The sequence below is a fragment of the Jaculus jaculus genome, chromosome 3 (genome assembly GCF_020740685.1).
Source record: "Jaculus jaculus isolate mJacJac1 chromosome 3, mJacJac1.mat.Y.cur, whole genome shotgun sequence".
Taxonomy (NCBI): Eukaryota; Metazoa; Chordata; class Mammalia; order Rodentia; family Dipodidae; genus Jaculus; species Jaculus jaculus.
Window position 1 is genome coordinate 148,635,892 of NC_059104.1, and position 23,986 is coordinate 148,659,877.

Below are 23,986 nucleotides of genomic sequence, written 5' to 3' on the forward strand. Positions count from 1 at the left end.
GCCTTGAACTCATAGCAACCCTATCTCTGCCTCCTGAGTGCTGGTATTAAAGGCATGTGCCACCACACCCAGCTAAAAATATTTATTTTATTTTGGTTTTTTGAGGTAGGGTCTCACTGTGGCTCAGATTGACTACACTACATAGTCTCAGGGTGGCCTTGAACTCACGGAGATCCTCTTACCTGTGTCTCCTGAGTACTGGGGTTAAAGGCGTGCAGCACCACACCCGGCTTAAAAATATTTTTAAAAAATAAAAACTGGCGTCAGTTATAATGATGAACACCTTTAATCCCAGCACTTTTGAGGCTGAGGTAGGAGGGTCGATATGAGTTCCAGGCTACCCTGAGTCTGCAAAGTGAATTCCAGGTCAGCCTCCCCCCAGAAAGTAAAGAAATAAAAAAAGAAAAACTAGGCTGGAGAGGTGGCTTAAGAGTTAAGGTGCTTGCCTACAAAGCCTAATGATTCTCCAGTATCCACGTAAAGCCAGATGCACAAAGTGGCACATGCATCTGGAGTTTGTTTGTAGTGGCTGGAGGCTCTGGTGCATCTATTCACTCTCTCTGCTTGCAAATAAAATTTAAAAATTATTATTATTATTATTATTATTTATTATTATTTTGGTTTTTGAGGTAGGGTCTCACTCTAGCACAGGCTGACCTGGGACTAACTATGTAGTCTCAGGCTGGCCTCAAACTCATGGTGATCCTCCTACCTCTGCCTCCTGAGTGCTGCGATTAAATGTGAGTGCCACCATGCCCAGCTCAAATAAAAATATTTTTTAAAAAGAAAGACTGGCCAGGCATGGTGGTGCATGCCTTTAATCACAGCACTCAGGAGGCAGAGGTAGAAAGGTCTCCATGAGCTCAAGGCCACCCTGAAACTCCAGAGTGAATTCCAGGTCAGCCTGGACTAAAGTGAGACCCTACCTCAAAAGAAGAAAAAAAAAAAAAAGCGGGCTGGAGAGATGGCTTAGCGGTTAAGCGCCTGCCTGTGAAGCCTAAGGACCCCGGTTCGAGGCTCGGTTCCCCAGGTCCCACGTTAGCCAGATGCACAAGGGGGCGCACGCGTCTGGAGTTCGTTTGCAGAGGCTGGAAGCCCTGGCGCGCCCATTCTCTCTCTCTCCCTCTATCTGTCTTTCTCTCTGTGTCTGTCGCTCATAAATAAAAAATGACCAAAAAAAATTAAAAAAAAAAAAAAGCTGGGCGTGGTGGCGCACACCTTTAATCCCAGCACTCGGGAGGCAGAGGTAGGAGGATTGCCATGAGTTCGAGGCCTCCCTGAGACTCCATAGTGAATTCCAGGTCATCCTGGGCTAGAGTGAGACCCTACCTCGAAACCCCCCCCCCAAGAAAAGAAAAAAAAATTGTACTACTGGATTCCTCCCCAAAAAAGTTGTGTCCATACTGTGTATGTCTAGACTTTTCCTTTGTCATCAGTACCTAACTCTAAAAGGTACTTTCATAACACACTGAATTTCATATTTTAAGAAATCTAGAGATAACTTCAGGTACATGCTTATTTTACATAGAAATACTATGCCATTTTATATAAAGGACTTCCCCCAGATTTTAGGACTTAACTTGTTCTAGAACCAATGTCCCCATGGATACTGAGGGATGGCCATTTTGCTTTAGTTTTATTGTTTAAATATTGATATGTTTCATTTTCTTGCAATTCAAAATACTTTCTAATTTGCTTCTTTTCTCTCCCTTGACTGATGAATAATTTAGCGTGCATTCATTAGTGATGTTACAGATATCTTTTATCGGTTTATAATTGAATTCTATAATGATCAGAGAGCATATCTCATGTAGTTTGAATCCTTTCAAGTTTATTGAATCTTCTTTTATGCCCAAAATATGGTTTGCTTTGATAAAGGTCCTTGGTAACTATGTATTCTGTTGTTATTGGTCAGTTTATTGCCATCGTCTATATCTTTGCTGATTTACTCTTTTTATTTGTTTGTTTATGAGAGAAAGAGAATGAATGGGTGTACTAAGGCCCCCTGCCAGTAGAAATGAACTCCAGATATATGTGCCACCTTGCGCATCTGACTTTATGCAGATTTGGGGGTTCAAACCCAGGCCATCATGCCTCTTCAGCTACCTGCTTTCTGTATCCTTACTATATTTTACCCAAATTTGGGGTGGTGTGTTTTCTGACAAGCTGACCATTTTAGCATTGGTTTATGACTCTTTTGTCACTGGTACTAGTTTTTGTTCTGACTGAAATCTTTTTTTTTTCTTTTTTTTTTTTTTTTTTTCCGAGGTAGGGTTTCACTCTATCTCAGGCTGACCTGGAATTCACTATGTAGTTTCAGAGTGGCCTCAAACTCATGGCGATCCTCCCACCTCTGCCTCCCAAGTGCTGGGATTAAAGGCGTGCGCCACAACGCCTAGCCTGACTGAAATCTTTTAATCCAGTTTTCTTTTCATTATTTTGAGCAAGATGTAATATTTTTGTTACTTTTTAACACATTTGTTTATATTTAGTTTTTTAATATTTATTTATTTGAGACACAGAGAGAAAATGGGTGTACCAGGGCCTCTTGCCATGCAGACAACTCTACATGCATTTGTCACTCTGTATATCTGGCTTTTTGTGGGAACTGGGGGATCAAACCTGCACTGTCAGGTTTTGAAAGCAAGCATCTTTAACTGGTGAGCCATCTCTCCAGACCATTTGTTTACATTTAAACTGAGAACTGAAGTGGAGTTTTGAGAGGGTATTTACTTGTTTGTATTTTTGGTTTATTTATTCTTTGAGATAGCATCTCTCTTCACATACATATATACATCAGGCTGGCCTTGAGCCTGCCCTGTAGCCCAGGATGGCCTCAAACACACAATCCTCTTGCCTCAGCCTCCCAGGTGCTGAGATTACAGGTGTGCATCACCTGTAATTTACTATGATGGTGTATAATTGGATTTTGCTTTTTTATTATCAGATGTGTCTTTCTCATCTTTGTCCTTCATGCATTATAGGCACTCAGCAACAATCAGTGATGAACAACACAGGAATATAGGAATGAATTCTACCAACTAATGAGAAATGATGCTTATGCCTTTTAACCGGAATATTTAGACTATATACATTTAATGTTTGGGGTTAAATCTACTGTTTTGCTAATTACTTCTTACTTGCTCCACCTCCCCCCCCCCCCCCCCCCCAGGCAGCGTCTCACTCTAGCTCTGGCTGACCTGGAATTCACTATGTAGTCTCAGGATGCCCTTGAGCTCATGGCAATCCTCCTACCTCTGCCTCCTGATTGCTGTGATTAAAGGTGTGCACCACCACACCTAGCTTGGAGTGAGAGTTAATGATCCCATGATATCTTTTTGTTGGCTTAATGGCTGTGCCTGTTCCTTATTTTAGGATGTAAGCATTTCTTTTAAAGGTGATGTTAAGTTGAGTCTTCCAGTTTACATAATGAAAATAAAACCACCTAAACCTATAACAGGTAAGTAAGAGCTGGTGTTCTACTTCCTTTGTCATTGATTTCTCCACTTTTTCCTTCTGGCTTTTCTCCACATTTTCCATTTTTCTATTTAAAAAATATTTTTGTTTATTTATTAGAAAAAGAAGGAGGGAGAGAGAGAGAGAGGGAGGGAGAGGGAGAGAGAATGGGCATACCAGGGCCTCCAGCCACTGCAAACAAACTCTAGACGCATTCACCACCTTGTGCATCTGGCTAACATGGATCCTGGGGAATTGAACCTGGGTCCTTTGGCTTTGCAGGCAAATACCTTAACTGTTAAGCCATCCCTCCAGCCCCCATTTTTCTATTTAATAGCAGCAATATGTAATTGAATTCATAGTTCTGAAGAGGAAATTTTAAAAAATCTTATAGGCTCCAGGACCTAAAAACAAAAGATAATGTAAAGGTTGTAAGGATTCAGTTAACAGAATGGGAAGATCAGGAAAGAAACAGTGTTTCCAATTGCTAGGTGAAATTCATTCATTTTCACACTCCTGTGTCAGTCATCAGTATTTACTCAGTGCCCATAATATACTAAGCATGAATCTGAAAAAGACATGAAATGAAACCACCAAGGTAGGACATGACAGTAATTAAGAACATCTAAAATCATGAAAACAGGGGAAGCCAGCTGGAGAGATGGCTCAGTTGTTATGGCACTTGATATGTTACAAGGATGATCAGTTCAATAAATTGGTCTGGTTGTCTATATTGAGACAAAAACCAGTGCCCTGCCTCAGACTATTCACAAACTAAATTACACATGCATTGTATAAGTAAATAATATATATTTACAAATAATATTATTTAGAAAATAATATAAGATGCAAAAATACAATAAAAGGTACATTGTAAAGGTCTGCATTAAAATTAAAAACATCTAAGTTGGGCAAGGTGATACCATAACACAACATGCAGGAAGCAACTGCCACTTTGAGGCCAGGCTGGACTACATAGTGATGTCATGGTCAATCTGGGCAACATCATGGCAAGACCCTGTCTCAACAAAGGAAAAGCTGAGCACTTCTAATCAGCCAGATATGTTCTTAAGAACATGAAAGAAAGCTGAGCATGGTGGTGCACACCTTTAATCCCAGCACTTGGGAGGCAGAGGTAGGAGGATCTCTGTGAGTTCAAGGTCACCCTGAGACTACCTAGTAAGAGACAAGAGTGAAACCCTACCTTGTAAAACCAAAAAAAGAAACATGAAAGAGCCACAATAATAGGAAAAGATATGCACAATACACCAAATTTACTAATGGCTCATATCCAGAAGAACTACACATCATGTTTATAAAAGAAACAGTCTGGCCAGGCTAATCCCATCCATCACTCAGGAGGCTGAGGTAGGAGGATCACTGTGAGTCAGAGATCAGCCTTAGACTACATGGTGAATTCCAGGTCAGCCTGGGCTAGAGCAAGACCCTACCTTAACTCCTCCCTAAAAGAAACAATCTAGTACAAAAGAGATCGCTCAGATGGCCAATAAATACATATAAAGATGTTGCCAGGAAAATGTAAATTAAAACCACAATGAGGGACTTTCGGTTAAGATGGTGGTGTAGGTACCATGCCAAAACAGCCTAGGGGGGAAAAAGACCAAAAAAACTCAGCAAAATACACACTTTTACTAAAAAATGAGGTGTATAGGAAATTGAAGTGGCAGCAGAGAAGTAGAAGAGATCCAGAGCATCCAGAGACTGCACAGGCCAGCAAATTGTCCCCGGCAGCTCCAACCGTGGCGGCGGCAGCACACCAGAAAGCTGCCAGGCTGGGCTCGAGCCACAGGAAAAACCAGGTGCGGGGAGCTTCCACTCACACCAGCGCTCCTCACAACTCAAGAAATGTGAAGGGAGAGTGGCAGTGAGCAACAGAGGAGCAGACCACGAGGAAGAAGAACACGTGGAACAGCGAGAGAACCAGAGCAGCTGCGGCTCCCTCCCCTCCCCCACCGCCTGAGCCCAGCTCCAGCTAACAGAGCAGCGGTCCTGGGACACGGCCACGCCAACTTAAGCCGACAGCAGGACCCAAGCAGGAGCAGAGTCCAGCAGCAACATCAGCGGCTCTGGCACTGGTAACAGTGGCCCCAGCAGCAGCAGATCCAGTAGTGGCAGCAGCAGCAGACCCAGCAGCAGCAGCTTCAGAGGCAGCAGCAGCAGATCTAGCAGCAGCAGCCTCAGTGGCAGCAGTGGCAGTGGACCCAGCAGCAGCAGCTTCAGCAGCAGTGTGGCTCCAGCAGTGGCAGCTACAACAGCAGCAGAGGCAGCAGCAGCAGTGGACCCAGCAGCAGCAGCTTCAGCAGCAGCGGCAACAGACAGCAGCGGCAGCTTTAGCAGCAGCAGTTCCAGCAGCAGGGGTGCTGATCTGCAGGGCCACACTTGCCAGGCTCGGTTTGCCCTGCAGGAAAAGCCAGTGCCCAGCTCCAGAAATCAGAACAGCAGCCCGACAACCCAGGTAGCAACTTGACTGAGACCAAAATCATGCAAAGTAACTGGGATTGCACCAGGGAAGGGTCTCACTTGGTCACAAGCTGACTTGTATCCCTCAACAGACCAGAAATCTTAACCTCTTTGTTGACAGAGGATCTGGTTGTTATAATAACTACTCTGGCATACATACTTGGGGCTGTTTTTGATTGAATGTGTATAGTGTTTAGTTAACTTTTAGAATCTACCTGTATTTTATTCCACTCAGCCTACTTGAATACTCCCATAGCAGGGAAACTCAACCCCTAGGAACACTTTTGTAGATACTCTGAGAGTCTAAAGAGCCACACCTAACACCTTAAGCTCCTACCCTGAAAATATATAACATCAAATCAATTGACACAGCTAAGAATACCCAGCTAGCTAGAAAATCCAAGTATTATCTTAATCCAAGATGCAAAAATATATACATTATAACACAAGAAACACTAAAAAGCAAGACGATATAAATCCATCTAAAAGTATTAATGCATCAGAAATGAGAGAATGAGTTAGAGGAAATGCCTGAGAAAGATTTCAAAAGAATGATTGTAAATATGTTCAAAGAGGTCAAAGAACAAATCAAAGGAATCAAAGAGGAAATCAAAGAAGACGCAGGACACCAATTTAATGAAACAAAGAAGACAATACAAGACATAAATAAGGAAATAGAAATAATAAAGAAAAACCAGTTAGAATTACTAGCAATGATGAACAGAGTTAATGAAATAAAAAACTCTGTAGAAAATCTCACCCGTAGAGTGGATGAGGGAGAGGACAGAATATCTAAGCTAGAAGACCAGGTGGCAGATCTAATACAGTCCAACAAAGAGAAAGACAAACTTATAGAAAAGTATGAGTGGGAATTTCAAGATATTCGGGACACTATGAAAAGATCAAATATAAGAATTCAGGGCATAGTAGAAGGAGAAGAATTCCACTCCAAAGGCATAGTAGGCGTCTTCAACAAAATCATAGAAGAAAATTTCCCCCAAATTGGGAAAGAGGTGCCAATGCAGATACAGGAAGCCTTTAGAACCCCAGCCAGACAAAACCTGGAAAGAACCTCTCCTCACCATATTATAATCAAACTTCCAAACACACAAACCAAAGAAAAAACATTAAAAGTAGTTCAAGAGAAAAATCAAGTTACCTACAAAGGCAAACTCATCAGAATTACAGCAGATTATTCAACACATACTTTAAAAACTAGATGGGCTTAGAGTGATGTATTCCAAGTTCTGAAAGATAACAACTGTCAACCAAGGTTTATTTATCCTGCAAAGGTATCCATTCAAATAGATGGAGAAATAAGGACATTCCATGACAAAAGCAGGTTAAAGGAGTATTTGAAGACAAAACCAGCTCTACAGAAAATACTTGATAGAATCCTTCATGCTGAAGAAAAGGAAAAGCACACATATAAGGAACCTAGAAAAAACAAGCAATACTCAAATACTAGTTAACACAAGAGAGCACAGGTAGAACCGAAACCACACACACACATACACAAAAAGGGAAACATAAATACACACCTTTCAATAATATCTCTTAATATCAACGGCCTCGATGCCCCAACGAAAAGACATAGGTTTGCAGACTGGATTAAAAAGCAGGATCCTACAATTTGTTGTCTCCAAGAAACTCACCTTTCTATAAAGGATAGACATTATCTTAGGGTAAAAGGTTGGAAGATGGTGTTTCATGCAAATGGGTCTAGAAAACAAGCAGGGGTTGCTATCCTAATATCTGACAAGGTAGACTTTAGTCCAACATTAGTCAAGAATGATAAGGAAGGTCACTTTATATTGATTAAGGGCACACTCTAACAGGAAGACATTATAATCCTAAACATATGCACCTAACATAGGGGCTCCCACATTCATCAAACAAACACTATTAGAAGTAAGGTCACAGATAACACCAAACACAGTGGTGGTGGGTGAGTGACTTTAACACCCCACTCTCATCAATTGACAGGTCATCCCGGGAAAAAATAAACAGAGAGGCATCTGGACTAAATGAGGTCATAGAAGGAATGGACCTACCAGATATATACAGGACATTTCATCCAAAGGCTGCAGAATATACATTCTTTTCAGCAGCACATGGAACATTCTCTAAAATAGACCATATATTAGGACACAAAGCAAATCTTCACAAATTCAGGAAAATTGAAATAATTCTTTGCATCTATCTGACCACAATGGAATTAAACTACAAATCAGTAGCAAGAAAGGCTATAGAGCATACACAAAATCATGGAAACTAAACAATACACTACTAAATGATGAATGGGTCAATGAAGAAATCAAGAAGGAAATCAAAAAATTTATAGAGTCAAACTATAATGAGAACATATCACATCAAAATCTCTGGGACACAATGAAGGCAGTTCTAAGAGGTAAATTTATAGCCTTAAGTGGCTGTATTAAGAAATTAGAAAGGTCACAGTAAACAACCTAATGCTTCACCTTAAAGCCTTGGAAAAAGAACAAGGCAAACCAAAAATCAGTAGACGGGAAGAAATAATAAAGATTAGGGCAGAAATTAATGAAATAGAAACAAAAAAAATCCAAAGTATTAATGAAACAAAGAGTTGGTTCTTTGAAAGGATAAATAAGATTGATAAACCCTTAGCAAATCTGACCAAAAGAAAGAGAGAAGAGACACAAATTAATAAAATCAGAGATGAAAAAGGTAACATCACAACAGATTCCAGAGAAATTCAAAAAATCATAGGGACATACTATAAAAGCATATACTCCACAAAGTGTGAAAATCTGAAAGAAATGGATGATTTCCTTGATTTATAAGACCTACCTAAATTAAATCAAAATGAGATTAATCACTTAAATAGACCTATAACAAACATGGAGATCCAAACAGTTATCAATAATCTCCCAACTAAAAAAAGCCCAGGCCCACATGAATTCACTGCTGAATTTTACCAGACTTTTAAGGAAGAGCTAACACCATTGCTTCTTAAGCTTTTCCAGGAAATAGAAAAAGAAGGAATTCTACCAAACTCCTTCTATGAGGCCAGCATCACCCTGATAGAAAAACCAGGCAAAGATAGAACAAAAAAAGAAAATTACAGACCAATCTCCCTCATGAACATAGATGCAAAAATTCTCAACAAAATATTGGCAAACAGAATACAAGAGTATATCAAAAAAATCATTCACCCTGACCAAGTAGGCTTTATCCCAGAGATGCAGGGATGGTTCAATATACGCAAATCTATAAATGTAATACATTATATAAATGGGTTGAAGGACAAAAATCACAGGATCATCTTATTGGGTGCAGAGAAAGCATTTGACAAAATCCAACATCCCTTCATGATAAAAGTCCTACCGAGGGCTGGAGAGATGGCTTAGCAGTTAAGTGCTTGCCTGTGAAGCCTAAGGACCCCGGTTCGAGGCTCGATTCCCCAGGACCCACATTAGCCAGATGCACAAGGGGGCGCATGCATCTGGAATTCATCTGCAGTGGCTGGAAGCCCTGGCGTGCCATTCTCTCTCTCTCTCTCTCTCTCTGCCTCTTTCTCTGTCTGCCACTCTCAAATAAATAAATAAAAATAAACCAAAAAAAATTTTTTTAAAAAGTCCTACAGAGACTGGGAATAGAAGGAACATATCTCAACATAATAAAAGCTATTTATGACAAGCCTACAGCCAACATATTACTAAATGGGGAAAAACTGGAAGCTTTCCCACTAAAATCAGGAACAAGACAAGGGTGTCCACTTTCCCCACTTTTATTTAATATAGTTTTGGAAGTCTTAGCCATAGCAATAAGGCAAGAGACACACATAAAAGGGATACAAACTGGAAAGGAAGAGATCAAGTTATCATTATTTGCAGATGACATGATTCTATACATAAAGGACCCTAAAGACTCTACTAGCAAACTGTTAGAGCTAATAAAAACCTACAGCCATGTAGCAGGATACAAAATAAATACACAGAAATCAGTAGCCTTCATATATGCTAACAACAAACACACAGAGGATGAAATCAGAGAATCACTCCCATTCACAATTGCATCAAAAAAAAATAAAGTACCTTGGAATAAACCTAACGAAGGAAGTAAAGAATCTCTACAATGAGAACTTTAAAACACTCAAGCGAAAAATTGCAGAAGATACTAGAAAGTGGAGAAACATCCCTTGTTCCTGGATTGGAAGAATCAGTATTGTGAAAATGGCAATCTTACCTAAAGCAATCTACACATTTAATGCAATCCCTATCAAAATTCCAAAGGCATTCTTCATGGAAATAGGAAAAACAATCCAAAAATTCATTTGGAATCACAAAAAACCTCGAATATCTAAAATAATACTGAGCAACAAAAATAAGGCTGGTGGTATCACCATACCTGATTTTAACCTATACTACAGAGCCATAGTAACCAAAATAGCATGGTACTGGCACAAAAACAGACATGTAGATCAATGGAACAGAATAGAGGACCCAGATGTAAGTCCAGGTAGCTATAGCCACCTGATATTCAATAAAAATGCCAAAAATACTTATTGGAGAAAAGACAGCCTCTTCAGCAAATGGTGTTGGGGAAATTGGATATATATATGCAGAAGGATGAAAATAGATTCTTCTCTCTCGCCATGCACAAGAATTAAGTCCAAATGGATTAAAGACCTCAACATTAGACCTGAAACTCTGAAACTGCTAGAGGAAAAAGCAGGGGAAACCCTTCAACATATTGGTCTTGGCAAAGACTTTCTGAATACAACCCCCATTGCTCAGGCAATAAAACCACAGATTAATTACTGGGACCTCATGAAATTACAAACATTTTGCACTGCAAAGGACACAGTGAAAAAAGCAAAGAGGCAACTTACAGAATGGGAAAAATATCTGATAGAGGATTAATATCTAGGATATACAAAGAACTCAAAAAGTTAAATAATAAGGAATCAAACAAGCCAATCAAAAAATGGGCTATGGAGCTAAATAGAGCATTCTCAAAGGAAGAAATACGAATGGCATATAAGCATCTAAAAAAATGTTCTATGTCACTAGTCATCAAGGAAATGCAGATTAAAACTACATTGAGATTCCATCTCACTCCTGTCAGATTGGCCACCATCATGAAAACAAATGATCATAAATGTTGGCGGGGATGTGGAAAAAGAGGAACCCTTCTACAGTGCTGGTGGGAATGCAGTCTCGTCCAGCCATTGTGGAAATCAGTGTGGAGGTTCCTAAAACAGCTAAAGATTGATCTACCATATGACCCAGCTATAACACTCCTAGGCATATATCCGAAGAACTCATCTCATTTCCTTAGAAGTACGTGCTCAACCATGTTTATTGCTGCTCAATTTATAATAGCTGGGAAGGGGAACCAGCCTAGATGTCCCTCAACTGATGAGTGGATAATGAAGATGTGGCACATTTATACAATGGAGTTCTACTCAGCGGTAAAGAAAAATGAAGTTATGAAATTTGCAGAAAAATGGGTGGACCTGGAAAGGATTATAGTAAGTGAGGTAACCCAGTCCCAGAAAGCCAAGTGCCACATGTTCTGTCTCATATGTGGATCCTAGCTACAGATGATTGGGCTTCTGCATGAGAAGGAAAATACTTAGTAGCAGAGGCCAGTAACTTAAAAAGGAGACATAAAGGGAAGAGAAAGGAAGGGAGGAGGGTACTTAATAGGTTGATATTGTATATATGTAAGTACAATGACTGAGATGGGGAGGTAATATGATGGAGAATGGAATTTCCAAGGGGAAAGTGTCGGGGAGTGGAGGAAGGGAGAGAATTACCATGGGATATTTTTTTTATAATCATGGAAAATGTTAATAAAAAATAAAAAAATAATAAAGGCTCTGAGGCCTTGACAAACATCTAAAAAAAAAAAAAAACAACCACAATGCAATCTCACTGTACACAACTAGCATGGCTACCCTTTTTCTGCTTGTTTATTTCAAGGAAGGTCTCACTTAGCCCAGGCTGGCCTGGAATTTGCTCAGTAGCCCCAGCTTGAATTCCAACTCATGACAATCCTCCTATCTCATCCTACCTGCTGCTGGGATGAAAGGATGTGCCTCCATGTCTAGTTTGGATGCCTGAAAAAATTAAAGACCATTTAGGAACTGATGGTTTAGAGCACTTCCTGTGCAAGCATGAGGGTCTGAAGAGGCCTGAGAAACCACTTGAGTTTTATCTACAAGAGCTACATAAACAGCTGGCCATGGTCATGTACATTTGTAACTCCAGTCCGATAGAGGAGCAGAGATCCAAGACTTTCTGGAGCTTGGAGCTTGTAGGATCGATGGCAAGCTCCAGGACCAGTAAGAGACTGGTTAAAGTAAGAATGGGTAGAAGAGCTCTGGAGCAGGACACCAGCCGTTGTGTTCTAGCCACTGCAGTCAAGCACACCTTGCTACAGGCAAGCCCATGGGACACGGCATGGGCGCATACATGTGCATATACCAACACACCACACACACAAGCAAAATGTAAATAAGTAAAATGTTTAAAAACGACTGCCCTTCTGAGGACAATAAGAACTCATTTTAAACATTTTATTTATTTTGGAGGGTGAAGTAGAAATAGAGAATGGGCACACCAGGGCCCAGCCACTGCAAACTAACTCCAGATACATGCACCTGGGTCCTTACGCTTTGCAGGCAAATGCCTTAACTGCTAAGCCATCTCTCCAGCCCACAATAAGAACTCTTATACATTACATTTCATGATGAAAATTGGCACAACCATTTTTGTAAACAGTTTATCTTTTTTTTTTTATTGACAACTTTTATACTCACAGACAATAAGCCATGATGATTCCTTCCCCTCCTCCACTTTCCCCTTCACAACATCACTCTCCACCATATCCCCTCCCTCTCTCTGTTAGTTTCTCCTTTATTTTGATGTCATCAACTTTTCCTCCTATTATGAGGGTCTTGTGGTATTGCTAGGCACTGTGAGGTCGTGGACATTGAGGCCGGTTTCTGTCTAAACAGTTGCATTGTAAGCAGCAGTTGCATTGTAAGCAGCAGTTTATCTTTTTTAAAAGCAGAGAGTGAGGGAAGGAGAGAGAAAGTATGGGCATGCAAAAGGCCTCTTGCCCCTGCAAAGGAATTCCAGATGTATGTCCCACTTTGAACATCTGGTTTTTCATGGGCACTGGGGAGTCAAACGAGGGACAGCAGACTTTGCAAGCAAGTACTTTCAACTGCTGAGCTTTCTCCCCAGCCCAGAAAATAGCATACGCCTATATAGTGCAGTTGAAGATTATTAACTGAGATCCAGCACTTACACTCTTAGGTGGGTGACCAACCATACCAGTTTGCTTGGCTCAGAAACTAAGGCATTTCCAGGGATGTGGAATTTTTAGTGCTAAGAGTAAGAAACTCCAGAGCAAGCTAACTTAGTTGGTTTCCCTTCTTATAGGTATGTGAGCAGAGGTGCAAGCAAACAGGCAATGGGAGACATAAAAGAATGGCAGTAGTGGTTGGGGGTAAACCTTATGGGAGATGGCCTGGCTAGCATGAAGGATGCCCTGGGTTTGATTCCCAGCACTGGAGGTGGGTGGGTGGGTGCAGATTAGGATGTAGGAAGTTACTGGGAAGGGGGATGGGGAGATGACTGACAGAGCAGGAGGCCTGTTAAAGAAAAGTGAGTGGTAAACTTCAGCATGGGAAGCAAACAAGGCTCCTGAATATGCCTTCAGCTGTGGTTGTAAAGTAACAGTTACTGTCCAGTTTGAGCCTTGCTTCACTGGGCAAATAGTGGCCCTGTCCTAAGGCCTATAGTGCGCTGTAACTGCTTTCTTGGCCCCTTTGCCAAGAACCTGAGATGTTGGGCTGGAGATGTAGAGAGAGCAGCTGCCCCTGCCGGCCTCTGTGGGCCTGTGTAGTAGGAAGAAGCCCAGGAGCACTGAGCCCCTGGGCTCGCGTGCTGTGGAACAAGAATGGGTTTTTAAGGCCAAGGCTTCTCAATGAGAAAGAAGGGGAAATCAGCAAAGGGACACAAGTGATGTCACAAATCTGGAATCTTTTCCACCAAGGCACCACATTTAAAAGCCCCCTGGAATGCTTTGCAAAGATAGAAGACTACTGTGGGATGGGCTCTGGGCAGAATCACTTCATCAGGGACAGTCACTGGGAGCAGCACATGGAGGTCTTCTATACCACCTACAAGAAGCACCTGGACAAGGAGCGGGAGGAGGAGCCACTCAGGTGATTAAAATACAAACAACAACAACAACAACAAAACAGTACTTGGTAGGCAGAGGTAGGAGGATCACTGTGGATCTGAGGCCATTTTGAGAGTACATAGTGAATACCAGGTCAACCTGGACTAGAGTGAGACCCTACCTTGAAAAACAAAGGAAAATGTCAGGCAACATGGTACACATCTTGAATCCCAGCATTCAGGAGGCAGAGGTAGGAGGATTGCTGTGAGTTTGAGACTAGCCTGAGACTACTAGAGGAAGACTTACCTCTGAAATAAATACATGAATAAATAAATACATGAAGGAAAGAAAAAGAAGCAGAAGATACTAAAGAAGGAATTAAGTCGCCATTATTAACATTTTTTCTCCATTTCCTTCTTGCTTTTTTGCAGTGCTGAGGGTCTACCCAGGGCCTTGTGCAGGCTAGGCAAGCTCTCTACCACTGAGCTCCAGCCCTTACCCCTCTTTCTTGTCTTTCTAAATGTCATGCAGTATAAGTGCATAATTATTACATTACACTAGAAGTAATACACTATAACACTTCAAGTCAGCAAGTAGGCCTCCATTTACCATATCTGAGCCCAATCTTTGAAGTACCCATGGTTTTAGGAATTAGCTCCCTCACAGCTACATGGGTCTCTGGAACACTTTTGTTTTCACATAGAAAGTGAGACCTGCCTTGTGCTGTCCAGTAGACTTCAAATGTCCTCACTTCAGGACATGGAGTCTGCAGGCTCAGCCTTAATAACAACCCTGTTAGGGACTGGAACCCAGCCAAGGTTCAGTGGTGCCCTAGCTGCATCCTACTGCCCAGTGGGATATTTAGGAATTTGCCAACCAGTTGTTAAACTGCTATTTTTTTTTTTTTGAGGTAAGGTCTTGCTGTAGTCCAGGATGACCTGAAATTCACCATGTAGTCTCAGGGTGGCCTTGAACCCACAGCAATCCTCCTACCTCTGCCTCCCGAGTACTAGGATTAAAGGCTTGCGCTACCACACCCTGCTAGACCACTATTAATTAATTGCTCATTGTGGGGATATTTACACCTTGAAAATCTGTAAATCTTCCATACTGGGTCTTTAAAAAAAAATGTCTAGGTCTAGAGAGATGGCTCAATGGTTAAAGGTGTTTGCCTACAAAGCCTGATGGCTTGGGTCCAATTCCCTGGTACCCATGTAGGTTCCATGTAGGTAACACATGCACCTGGAGTTCATTTGCAGTGGTAGGAGACCCTAGAGTGCTTAGTAATTCATTCATGCTCTCCCCCACTCTACGAAAAGCTTCCAGTTTACGCTTATACTGCAGGTTTTATGGCTCCCAGATAAGGAAGTATTTATGCGGGTGATGCATGTATGCTGTTTAAGGGGCTGTCCAGTGGGTAGAGGTGGCACACTAAAGGGAAGCTTTCTCTAGCTGGGGCTCTGCTTCACACCATGCTGGCCAGTGAGTGACCGCCCAGCTTTGCAGGTCCCTGTCCTCATCAGCATCTGAGGTCTGCATGGCCACTTGCCCCAGAGGCTAGAATGTGATCAGCACTGTGGCCCTGTACCCTGGGAAGGTCCATCCTGACAGTCCGCTTGTGGTCTTACTTCCAATATTCTGCCAGAATCTCTCTTTGCCAACCAGAGATAACTCTGACTCATGTCTGTCTTTCCTAGTGTGGCCACGTTCCATTTCCTCCTTCCTAGCTGCATAACCACGATGCCATCAGAAGCCAAGATCCCCCCGGGTAAATGAACACAGCAGGTGGTTGTCTGGGCAAGGAAAGTCCTGTAGCCCACCCTCCCCCGCCCCCGACACACCACATGGCAGAGCTTGAGTAGTGGGAGGATGGAAGGTAGAATCAGGCTGCCAGCTGTTTCTGTTCCATTCTGCAAAGTGCCTCCTCCTGGAATAAACCACCTCAGATTTCCCAAGTGGCCACCACCTTCTGCGCAGACTGGGTATCTAACAACACCCCTTTCTTTTTCCCCAGGTGTAGTCTGTACCCTTGGCATGCACTGGACTGGAAGTCACAATTTCTTCTTCTACTCACTGAACAAGAGTCCGAAGGATAAAGTTGGTACTTTGCTGCTGAGACTGAGGCAGAAGCCGCCTTAAGCTCAGGGCCCTGAGAACATGTCCTTCTCCAGCTGAGCTGAGCATGTGTGGCATTAGGGAGCCAGAACTGCGCAGGCAAAAGTTGGGGGCTCAGTAGCTCTAGCATGACCTGAAGGCCTGTCACATTTCTTAAAGATGATAAATCAGTGGGGACAGTGCCAGTCACTTCATGCCCCAACTTGCTTTCTCATCTGAAACTCAGAGCTAATTCATTACACATCACGGTCTGCTGCATACATTGATCATGAATAACAAAACCCAGAGGGCTTCAGTACGTGTAAGCCCTTTGAAAACAAACATGAGGAAATAGAGATGGCGATTGTTCTCAGACAGATCCACAGAGGCCGTTCCAGGCACCATCCACTCTGGGGTTACACCCTGAGCTACATGCTTTCCAGCCTTCAGTGCTGTGCCTCAGGGTCAGGTTAGCTGTGTGCAAAGAACCTTTCCTTCAGCTCCCTCCCTCCCAGGCATCTCACTTCTGCTCTCTCTACATTTATTCTGTCTCCTCATCTAGAACAGGGAGGTGCTAATAGGACCCACTCCATAGAAAGAAAGCTCTTGAGAATTAAATGAGATGCTGCCTGTACCATTCTTAACATGTATCTAACACCCCGAAGCAGCCACTAACTGTTAGTTGTGGCTTCTTACTGCACCTCGAGGAAGGAGAGCCACACTGCAGAGAGCTGGGGAGCCCAGGCAGGGCTCCTAGTGCCCAGGACCCAGACAAGCAGACCTTTCACTCTCAGGAGGTAATGGGCCGGGGCAGGGGCAGGGTCTGTGGGGACCCTGGTGAGTATGTTCTTCTTTCTAGACCCTGAGAATGTGTGGCCCTGTGCCGCACCTATTGCCATGTCTCAGCTCAGCGGCAGCTCCTCCTACCTGGTGCTGGCCTGTGAGGATGGTGTGCTCATACTATGGGACCTGATCCAAGGTGAGACCCCCACCCTGCCCTCACTGAGCACCTGGTGAGTCTCGGCAGTGAGCCTCCAGAAGCTCTAGGCCCGTCACCTCCGTGTTCGTAGTCACCGGGGCAGTTGTCCTGCTCTACCCCCTCCACTCATGCAGCACACACTCACTGAGCAAAATCCATGCTGTCACTCCCAGTGCCCACGGACTTACGTGATGGCTTGCTCTGTGCCTGGCGCTGCACCAGGTGCTGGGATTACAGCCGCCACCTTCCTTGTTCCACGCCCCTGAAGACATGTCTTTCAGCAGAGCCTCAATCCTCCTCCTCCCCGCAAGACCCAGGCTCTCAACAAAAGCAGGTCTTCTATACGGTTCTGCCTCCAACCCCAGGCAGCAGGAACTCTACTGGTATTAGAGCTAAAGACCTCAGAAGTGGTCTGAAAAGGCAGCACCATGGCGAGTGCCCAGGGTCCTAGTTCAGCTTTGCAGGTTCCCGCGTCAGTGGTGTCTGGTTACCTGTGTGCATCACCCTGGAGCAGAGGCTCCTCTAGCTGGACTTCAACAGTGGTGACCCTCAGATGTGCAAGCAGTTCCTTGTCATTTTAGGGGGATTCTGGTCAGTTCCTGTTTGGCTACACTCAAACACACACCCTCTCTGAAAGCACACCCTCATGCATCCCATGGCTGCCTATAGCGCTGGCCCTTGTCTCCCCCCTGGACTTGGTCCTCTCCCTCTCCAGCTCCTCTCTAGTCACAGGCTCACTGAAGAGATTTGTCCTTCCCACTGGACACTAGGTCCCTGGCAGAGGGAACTCTGTTCTCTGCTTGACCTGGCTCTCATCTTCCCTCTCCCCCACACATATCCTTTTTCTAATGTGCTCACATAGCTGATGTGATTTATTTCCTCAGGATTCCCCTTTGGGGTCGTTGCTCTTCCTGAGGGGTATTTCTGCCAAAGCATTCAATTCCTAAGATTCTTCGTGGTCCATGAAGGACAGAATATGTACCCCGAGGGCCCCGTGAAATCCCAGATGAAGTGTGTGGTGCTATGCACAAATGCTTCCCTCCACCTGGTGTCAGCCAGTGGGACCCGTGGACCCACCATAGAAGTGCTTGTTAAGAAGTAGGTGGCGCCCGTTCTCTCTCTATCTGCCTCTTTCTCTCTTTCAAATAAAAATAAAATATTAACAAAAAAAACTTTTTAGTTGGACGTGGTGGTCCATGCCTTTAATCCCAGCATTCAGGAGGCAAAGGTAGGAAGATCATGAGTTTGAGGCCACCCTGAGACTATAATTCCAGGTCAGCCTTAGCTAGAACAAGACCCTACCTTGAAAAAAAAAAATAAAATAAATAAAAATAAAAATAAAAATAAAAAGGAGATGGCCAAGTGGTTAAGGTGCTTGCCTGCAAAGCAAAAGGACCCAGATTCAATTCTCCAGGACCCAGATGCACAAGGTGATGCATGTGTCTACAGTTTATTTGCAGCAGCTGGAGGCCTTGGCGCACCCATTCTCTCTATATCTGTCTCTCTTTCAAATAAAAATAAACTATTAACAAAAAAAATTTTTATAAAAGTAGGTGGCAAAAAAAAGTAGGTGGCAAGGCTGGGGATGTATCTCAGTAGTACCTCACTTGCTTAGCATATAGATGGCTCTGGGTTCAATCCCCAGCACTGCCAAAAATGAAAAGAGGTGGCTTAGGGGTAGGATAGAGCAGATGTCAGTGTTTCATAGTCAGATCTGATGGCCTATGACTAGTCACTGTCCATAGTGACCATTGTCCTTAGTGACGCCCCTGATCACAGTGTCAGGTGGGTATGACACATTATGAAACAAACTGTTGGATGGCATAAATGACATGCCATATGCCCAAGAAGCTCTCTTCTGCAAAATAACCTTTTCCACTGCCCCAAGGATCTGTTTTTGGTGTTTTTAAGGTTTAGGGAGATTTTATTAGATCATAGATAGAACTTCAAGTGCAGGAGCAAGGTTGATTTTTGCTGTTTATTATTTCCTGGTTTTTTTTAATTTTTAAAAGTAGTGTATGCATGCAAATGAATCTGTAATGTGCAGGAAAGAGAGAGAGAAAGGATGCTGAGATAGACTCCCTATGTCCGGTGGAAACGGACCATCTCCAGTTCCATAAGGCTGCTTGCACACTGCTTCCTAATCACATCCTTCTCTCTCCTCCCTGAAGGTTCGTAGCTATTTATTGCCACAAACTAACATTTCCCACTCTCCACTCTTAATGTTATAAAGCAGGCCATAAGGGCTGGAAAGATGGCTTAGCGGTTAAGGCACTTGCCTGCAAAGCCTAATGACCCAGGTTCAATTCCCCAGTGCCCACGTAAAGCCACTCACACAAAGTGACACATGCCTCTGGAGTTTGTTTGCAGTAGCTGGAGACTCTAGCATGCCCATTGTCTGTCTGTCTTCTCTGCTTGGAAATTTAAAAAATATTTTTAAAAAATCAAAAACAAAAATAAATATAAAAAAGCAAAGCAGTTCCTAAACATGGGCTGGACTCAGTTGGTCAGGTCTTCATGGACCTCACCTAGCTCCCATGTGTACGTTCAGGGAGATAGGTGGTGGCTCTACCAGAGGCTGAGGTCTATGGTGACCTCACACTTACCCCTGGCAGTTAGAAAGGTATTGGCCAGGACACCTTAGTTCCCTCGGAGCCTTTTCTGTAAGCTAGCTCAGGCTTCCTCATGCTGATCTAAGGGTGTCCAGCAGCAATAGAGAGCATCACCAATACACAAGTGCTTCTCAAGCCTCTGTTTAGGGGACATCTGCTAATGACCCACTGAAGAAAGCAGATCCCCTAGCCACCTTCATGTTCAGCTGCTGAGAAAATAAAGTCCACTTAAAAAAAATTTATTTATTTGGCAGATGGGTGTGGTGATACATGCCTTTAATTCTAGCACTTGGGAGGCAGAGGTAGGAGGATTGCCATAAATTCGAGGCCACCCTGACATTACATAGGGAATTCTAGGTCAGCCTGGGTTACAGTGAGACACTACCTCAAAAAACTTGAAAAACAAATTATTTGAGGGAGAGAGAATGGTCGCACCACACCCTTCAGCTGCTACAAACAAACTACAGACACATTCACCACCTTGTGCGTCTGGCTTATGTGGGTCCTGAGGAATCAAATATGGCTGGGTCCTTTGGCTTAGCAGGCAAGTGCTTTAACCACTAAGCCATCTCTCCAGCCCTAAAGTCCACTTTTTGATGGGAGTCACTGCCAAGTATCATAACCAATTTTTGTCTACCATATTGTTTTTCTTAACTCATCATTTCTTAAATATATATGTGTGTATATATATATATATATATATATATATATATATATATATATATATGATTTTTGTCTCTGAATAATATATTTTAAGCTGTGCATATTTAGGAAACCTATGAATGGATCCATAGTCTACATATCTTCCAACTTGCTTTTCAGTGATATTTATTCTAACTTACTTTGTAGCATTAACCATGAGAGCTATACATGCTGGTACATGTAACTCCAGTTCTATTTTCATTAATATATTCTTTTTGTTTTGTTTTTCTTTTTTGAGGTAGGGTCTCCATCTAACCTAGGCTGACCTGGAATTTACTATGTAGTCTCAGGGTGGCCTCAAACTCCCAGCGAACCTCCTACCTCTGTTTCCTAAGAGCTGGGATTAAAGGCATGCACCACCACACTGGGCGAATAGATTTTTTACTTATGTAGTCTCCTGTTACTGGGTATCTGGACTGTTCTTAGTTTTTACTATTGTGATCAGTCTCCTCAGATATCACATTTCAAGAGCTTCCTCAGAACAGATGCCTTAGAACAGAACAGAGAGATGGCTTAGCGGTTAAGGTGCTTGCCCGCAAAATCTAAGGACCAAGTTTTGATCCTCCAGTACCCATGTAAAGCCAGATGCACAAGGTGGCTCATATGTCTGGAGTTCGTTTGCAGTGGCTAGAGGCCCTGACATACCCATTATCTCTTTCTCTCTCATAAATAAATAAAACAAAAATTATTAAAATAGACAAGCATTGGGCTGGAGAGATTACTTAGTGGTTATGGTACTTGCCTGAGAGGTCTAAGGACCCAGGTTTGATTCTTCAGTTCCCACATAGGCTGGATGCACAAGGTGGTTCATGTGTCTGGAGTTCATCTGCAGTGGCTAGAGGCCGTGAAGCACCCATCACCCATTCTCTCTCCCTCCCTCTCTCTCTCTCCTTCTCCCCCTTTCTGTCTCTAATAAATTTTAAAAAACTAATTTAAAAAATAGACAAGTATCCATGTGTTTCATGTCTATAGGCCTTTGAAGCACCTGGAAGAAGCCATCTGCACAGTGGCTGTCATCCCAGCCTTGCCTGGCATGGTAGGTTCCCAGGCCTTACATTCTTCTGTGAGTGTGTTCATTATTCCTCCCCAAAATGCTTGCTAGCTGGACATGGTATCTCATGCCTATAATTCCAGTGCTCAGAAGATTGAGTGGGAGGACCAGAAGCTCAAGGCCAGCCCTGGCTACCGAGTAAGTTCCAGGTCAGCATGGCCTAGAGTGAGACCCTGCATCAAGCCAACAAAAAAGTACACTTAATGGCCTACTAGTACTAGACACGAGACTGGCTTTTGTGAATACAAATATAAAAGAGAAATTTCAGTGCTGGGCAGACTTCTCAGTGGCAGCGTTTAGGATGGGCTGGTACAAGGCCCTGGATTCAATCTTTAGCATCAAGAAAATAAATTAAGCCGGGCGTGGTGGCGCACGCCTTTAATCCCAGCACTCGGGAGGCAGAGGTAGGAGGATCACCGAGAGTTCGAGGCCACCCTGAGACTCCATGGCGAATTCCAGGTCAGCCTGAGCCAGAGTGAGACCCTACCTCGGAAAAAAAAAAAAAAAGAAAATAAATTATAAATATAATTTTAAAAAGAGGAAGTTCTTTCCCTCATAGTGTTTATATGTCATTGGGAAAGACAGGTCATCAAGCAGATGCCTTGGAATACAAGAATGGCTGTGGCATGATTTTGCAATGGGCACATGGAACAGAGTGGAGGACACCTAATGGAAGCTGTGAGGGAGTATGACAGGAGCAAACAGTTGACCTGAACCAGGGGAAATGAGGAGGCAGAAGAGAGAGGTGTGTCCTGACATTGCAGGAAGTCTAGCTGTGTGGCGTATGAAGAGGAAGGAGGCTGGGCGGGTAAGGGGGTAGAGGACCAGCCTTGCACAGAGGGTCCTGGATGCTGGGCAGAAGGGTGTGGGTGTACCTCTTATGGAGTGGGGACTGAAGCATGGAGAGGTAGGAACAGGGATAGCATCTTCTCAGAGGGGATGGGTAAAAGACCATTTGTGCTGGGCTTCCTATGGCTGCAGCCAGAGGGGAGGAAGGCATTGAGGCTGATGTGCAGAGCTGATTCCCTAATCCCTCCAGGGCTTGTGATGGGGTGCAGGCTGAGAGGGAAAGTCTGTGATTCCTGGTATGACTCTGCACAGGGTAGGTCTCTGTAGGACCCCAGAGAAGGCTTGGAGAATGCCCATTCCATGTCCACCAGCACTTAGTGAGAGAATAGGCATTGAAGCTGTGGACCAGGAGGCGTGTGGGCAGGGCAGAGGTTCCCTGCAGTACTGTTACTGCCTCAGGGACAAGGAAAACAAGCTCACAAAATGATGGAGAAGGACCGCACACCCACAGGTGACCTGCAAACTCAGGGCAGAGAGCCTGAGGAAAATGAGAGTAGCACCCCGAGCTGAAGAGAACCAAGCTCTTCCTCAGAGCAGGTGTCTGAGGTGGACAGATAACTGGAGGTGGGAGTGGAGGGGTGGTGGGACACCCCTGGAGGAGGGTCCTGGGGTGGCCTCTACCCTCTGCCTTCCTGTGGGGCATTTAAGAGAAGTTCCCACTCGCTGTCTCTTTCTTTCCCAGGTGCTAATTTTTTCCAGAAACCACTCTGTGAGCCTCATGGACGTGGCCAAGGCTGAAATCATCTGTGCCTTTGCTTCCCCCGTAAGCCACCAGCTGGAGGTCTCCTGGAAGCCACTGTTCATAGTGTCTGCATACCACCCATATTTCCTGATCCACAGTATGGAAGGTGACGTACGGGTGGCTGCCTAGCCCTACCGGCTACTGATCTTTTCCCTGACTTTCCCTGACCTCTCACAAAGCATGGATGACACCACCCAATCACCCCTTTGAGTCCCTCCACCTCAGGCCAAAGGATCCTTCAGGCTGGCCCTCACAAGACTCTTTGGTAAGGTCAAGATCAAGTGAGCCTCTCCCAACTCAAGCTGGATGGGCTGGCCTCTATACACAGACATCTCCACACCCCACCAACCCTAGAACTCATAGAGAAAGCAGTCACATCACACATGGCGGTCTCCTTTCCCCACAGGAAGCCATTCAGATGGTGAAACTGAACCTACCAATGATGCTGAGAACACCTCAAACTCAATTCTCTATTTCAATTTTGAGGCCTATCCACTTTTGGAAAACATCTCCAAAAATTGCACCATTTCTCAAAAGGTCTTAGCAGATTGCAATGCCTTACCCCAGGTGTTGCCTCTGGAGAAAAAATGTGAGCTGCTCCTCCAAAAAAGGTAAGACCCTGGGGTAGTCACTGGGTTAAGCCACGTGGAGTTTGGTTTGTGGTAAGAGCCTTTCCTCACACTCCATTTACATTCAGAATCTCTTTTCTATTTCTCAATTGTGTTTCTTAGAAAGTACATTTGGGTTATTAGACACCATTAGGACAGGGTTTGACCACAATCTTCATCCACTCCCTGGTTTTGAAAATACAGTGTGTTGTTGGGTTTTATTTGGAGCAG

The 23,986-nt window shown here is 43.6% G+C and overlaps 1 protein-coding gene across 2 annotated transcripts in view; it reads left to right on the forward strand.

Annotated features, from left to right (window-relative positions):
* Positions 1-23,986, forward strand: part of Wdr93 (WD repeat domain 93) — a 62,041-nt gene that overhangs the window by 25,797 nt on the left and 12,258 nt on the right. For both annotated transcript variants that reach the window (XM_045145845.1, XM_045145846.1), the window contains 9 exons: positions 3,376-3,460; positions 13,990-14,161; positions 15,816-15,886; positions 16,133-16,219; positions 17,072-17,191; positions 18,076-18,289; positions 21,478-21,541; positions 23,088-23,253; positions 23,554-23,758. In XM_045145845.1, the coding sequence (XP_045001780.1) occupies positions 3,376-3,460; positions 13,990-14,161; positions 15,816-15,886; positions 16,133-16,219; positions 17,072-17,191; positions 18,076-18,289; positions 21,478-21,541; positions 23,088-23,253; positions 23,554-23,758 (1,184 nt within the window). The remainder of the gene's footprint in view (positions 1-3,375; positions 3,461-13,989; positions 14,162-15,815; positions 15,887-16,132; positions 16,220-17,071; positions 17,192-18,075; positions 18,290-21,477; positions 21,542-23,087; positions 23,254-23,553; positions 23,759-23,986) is intronic.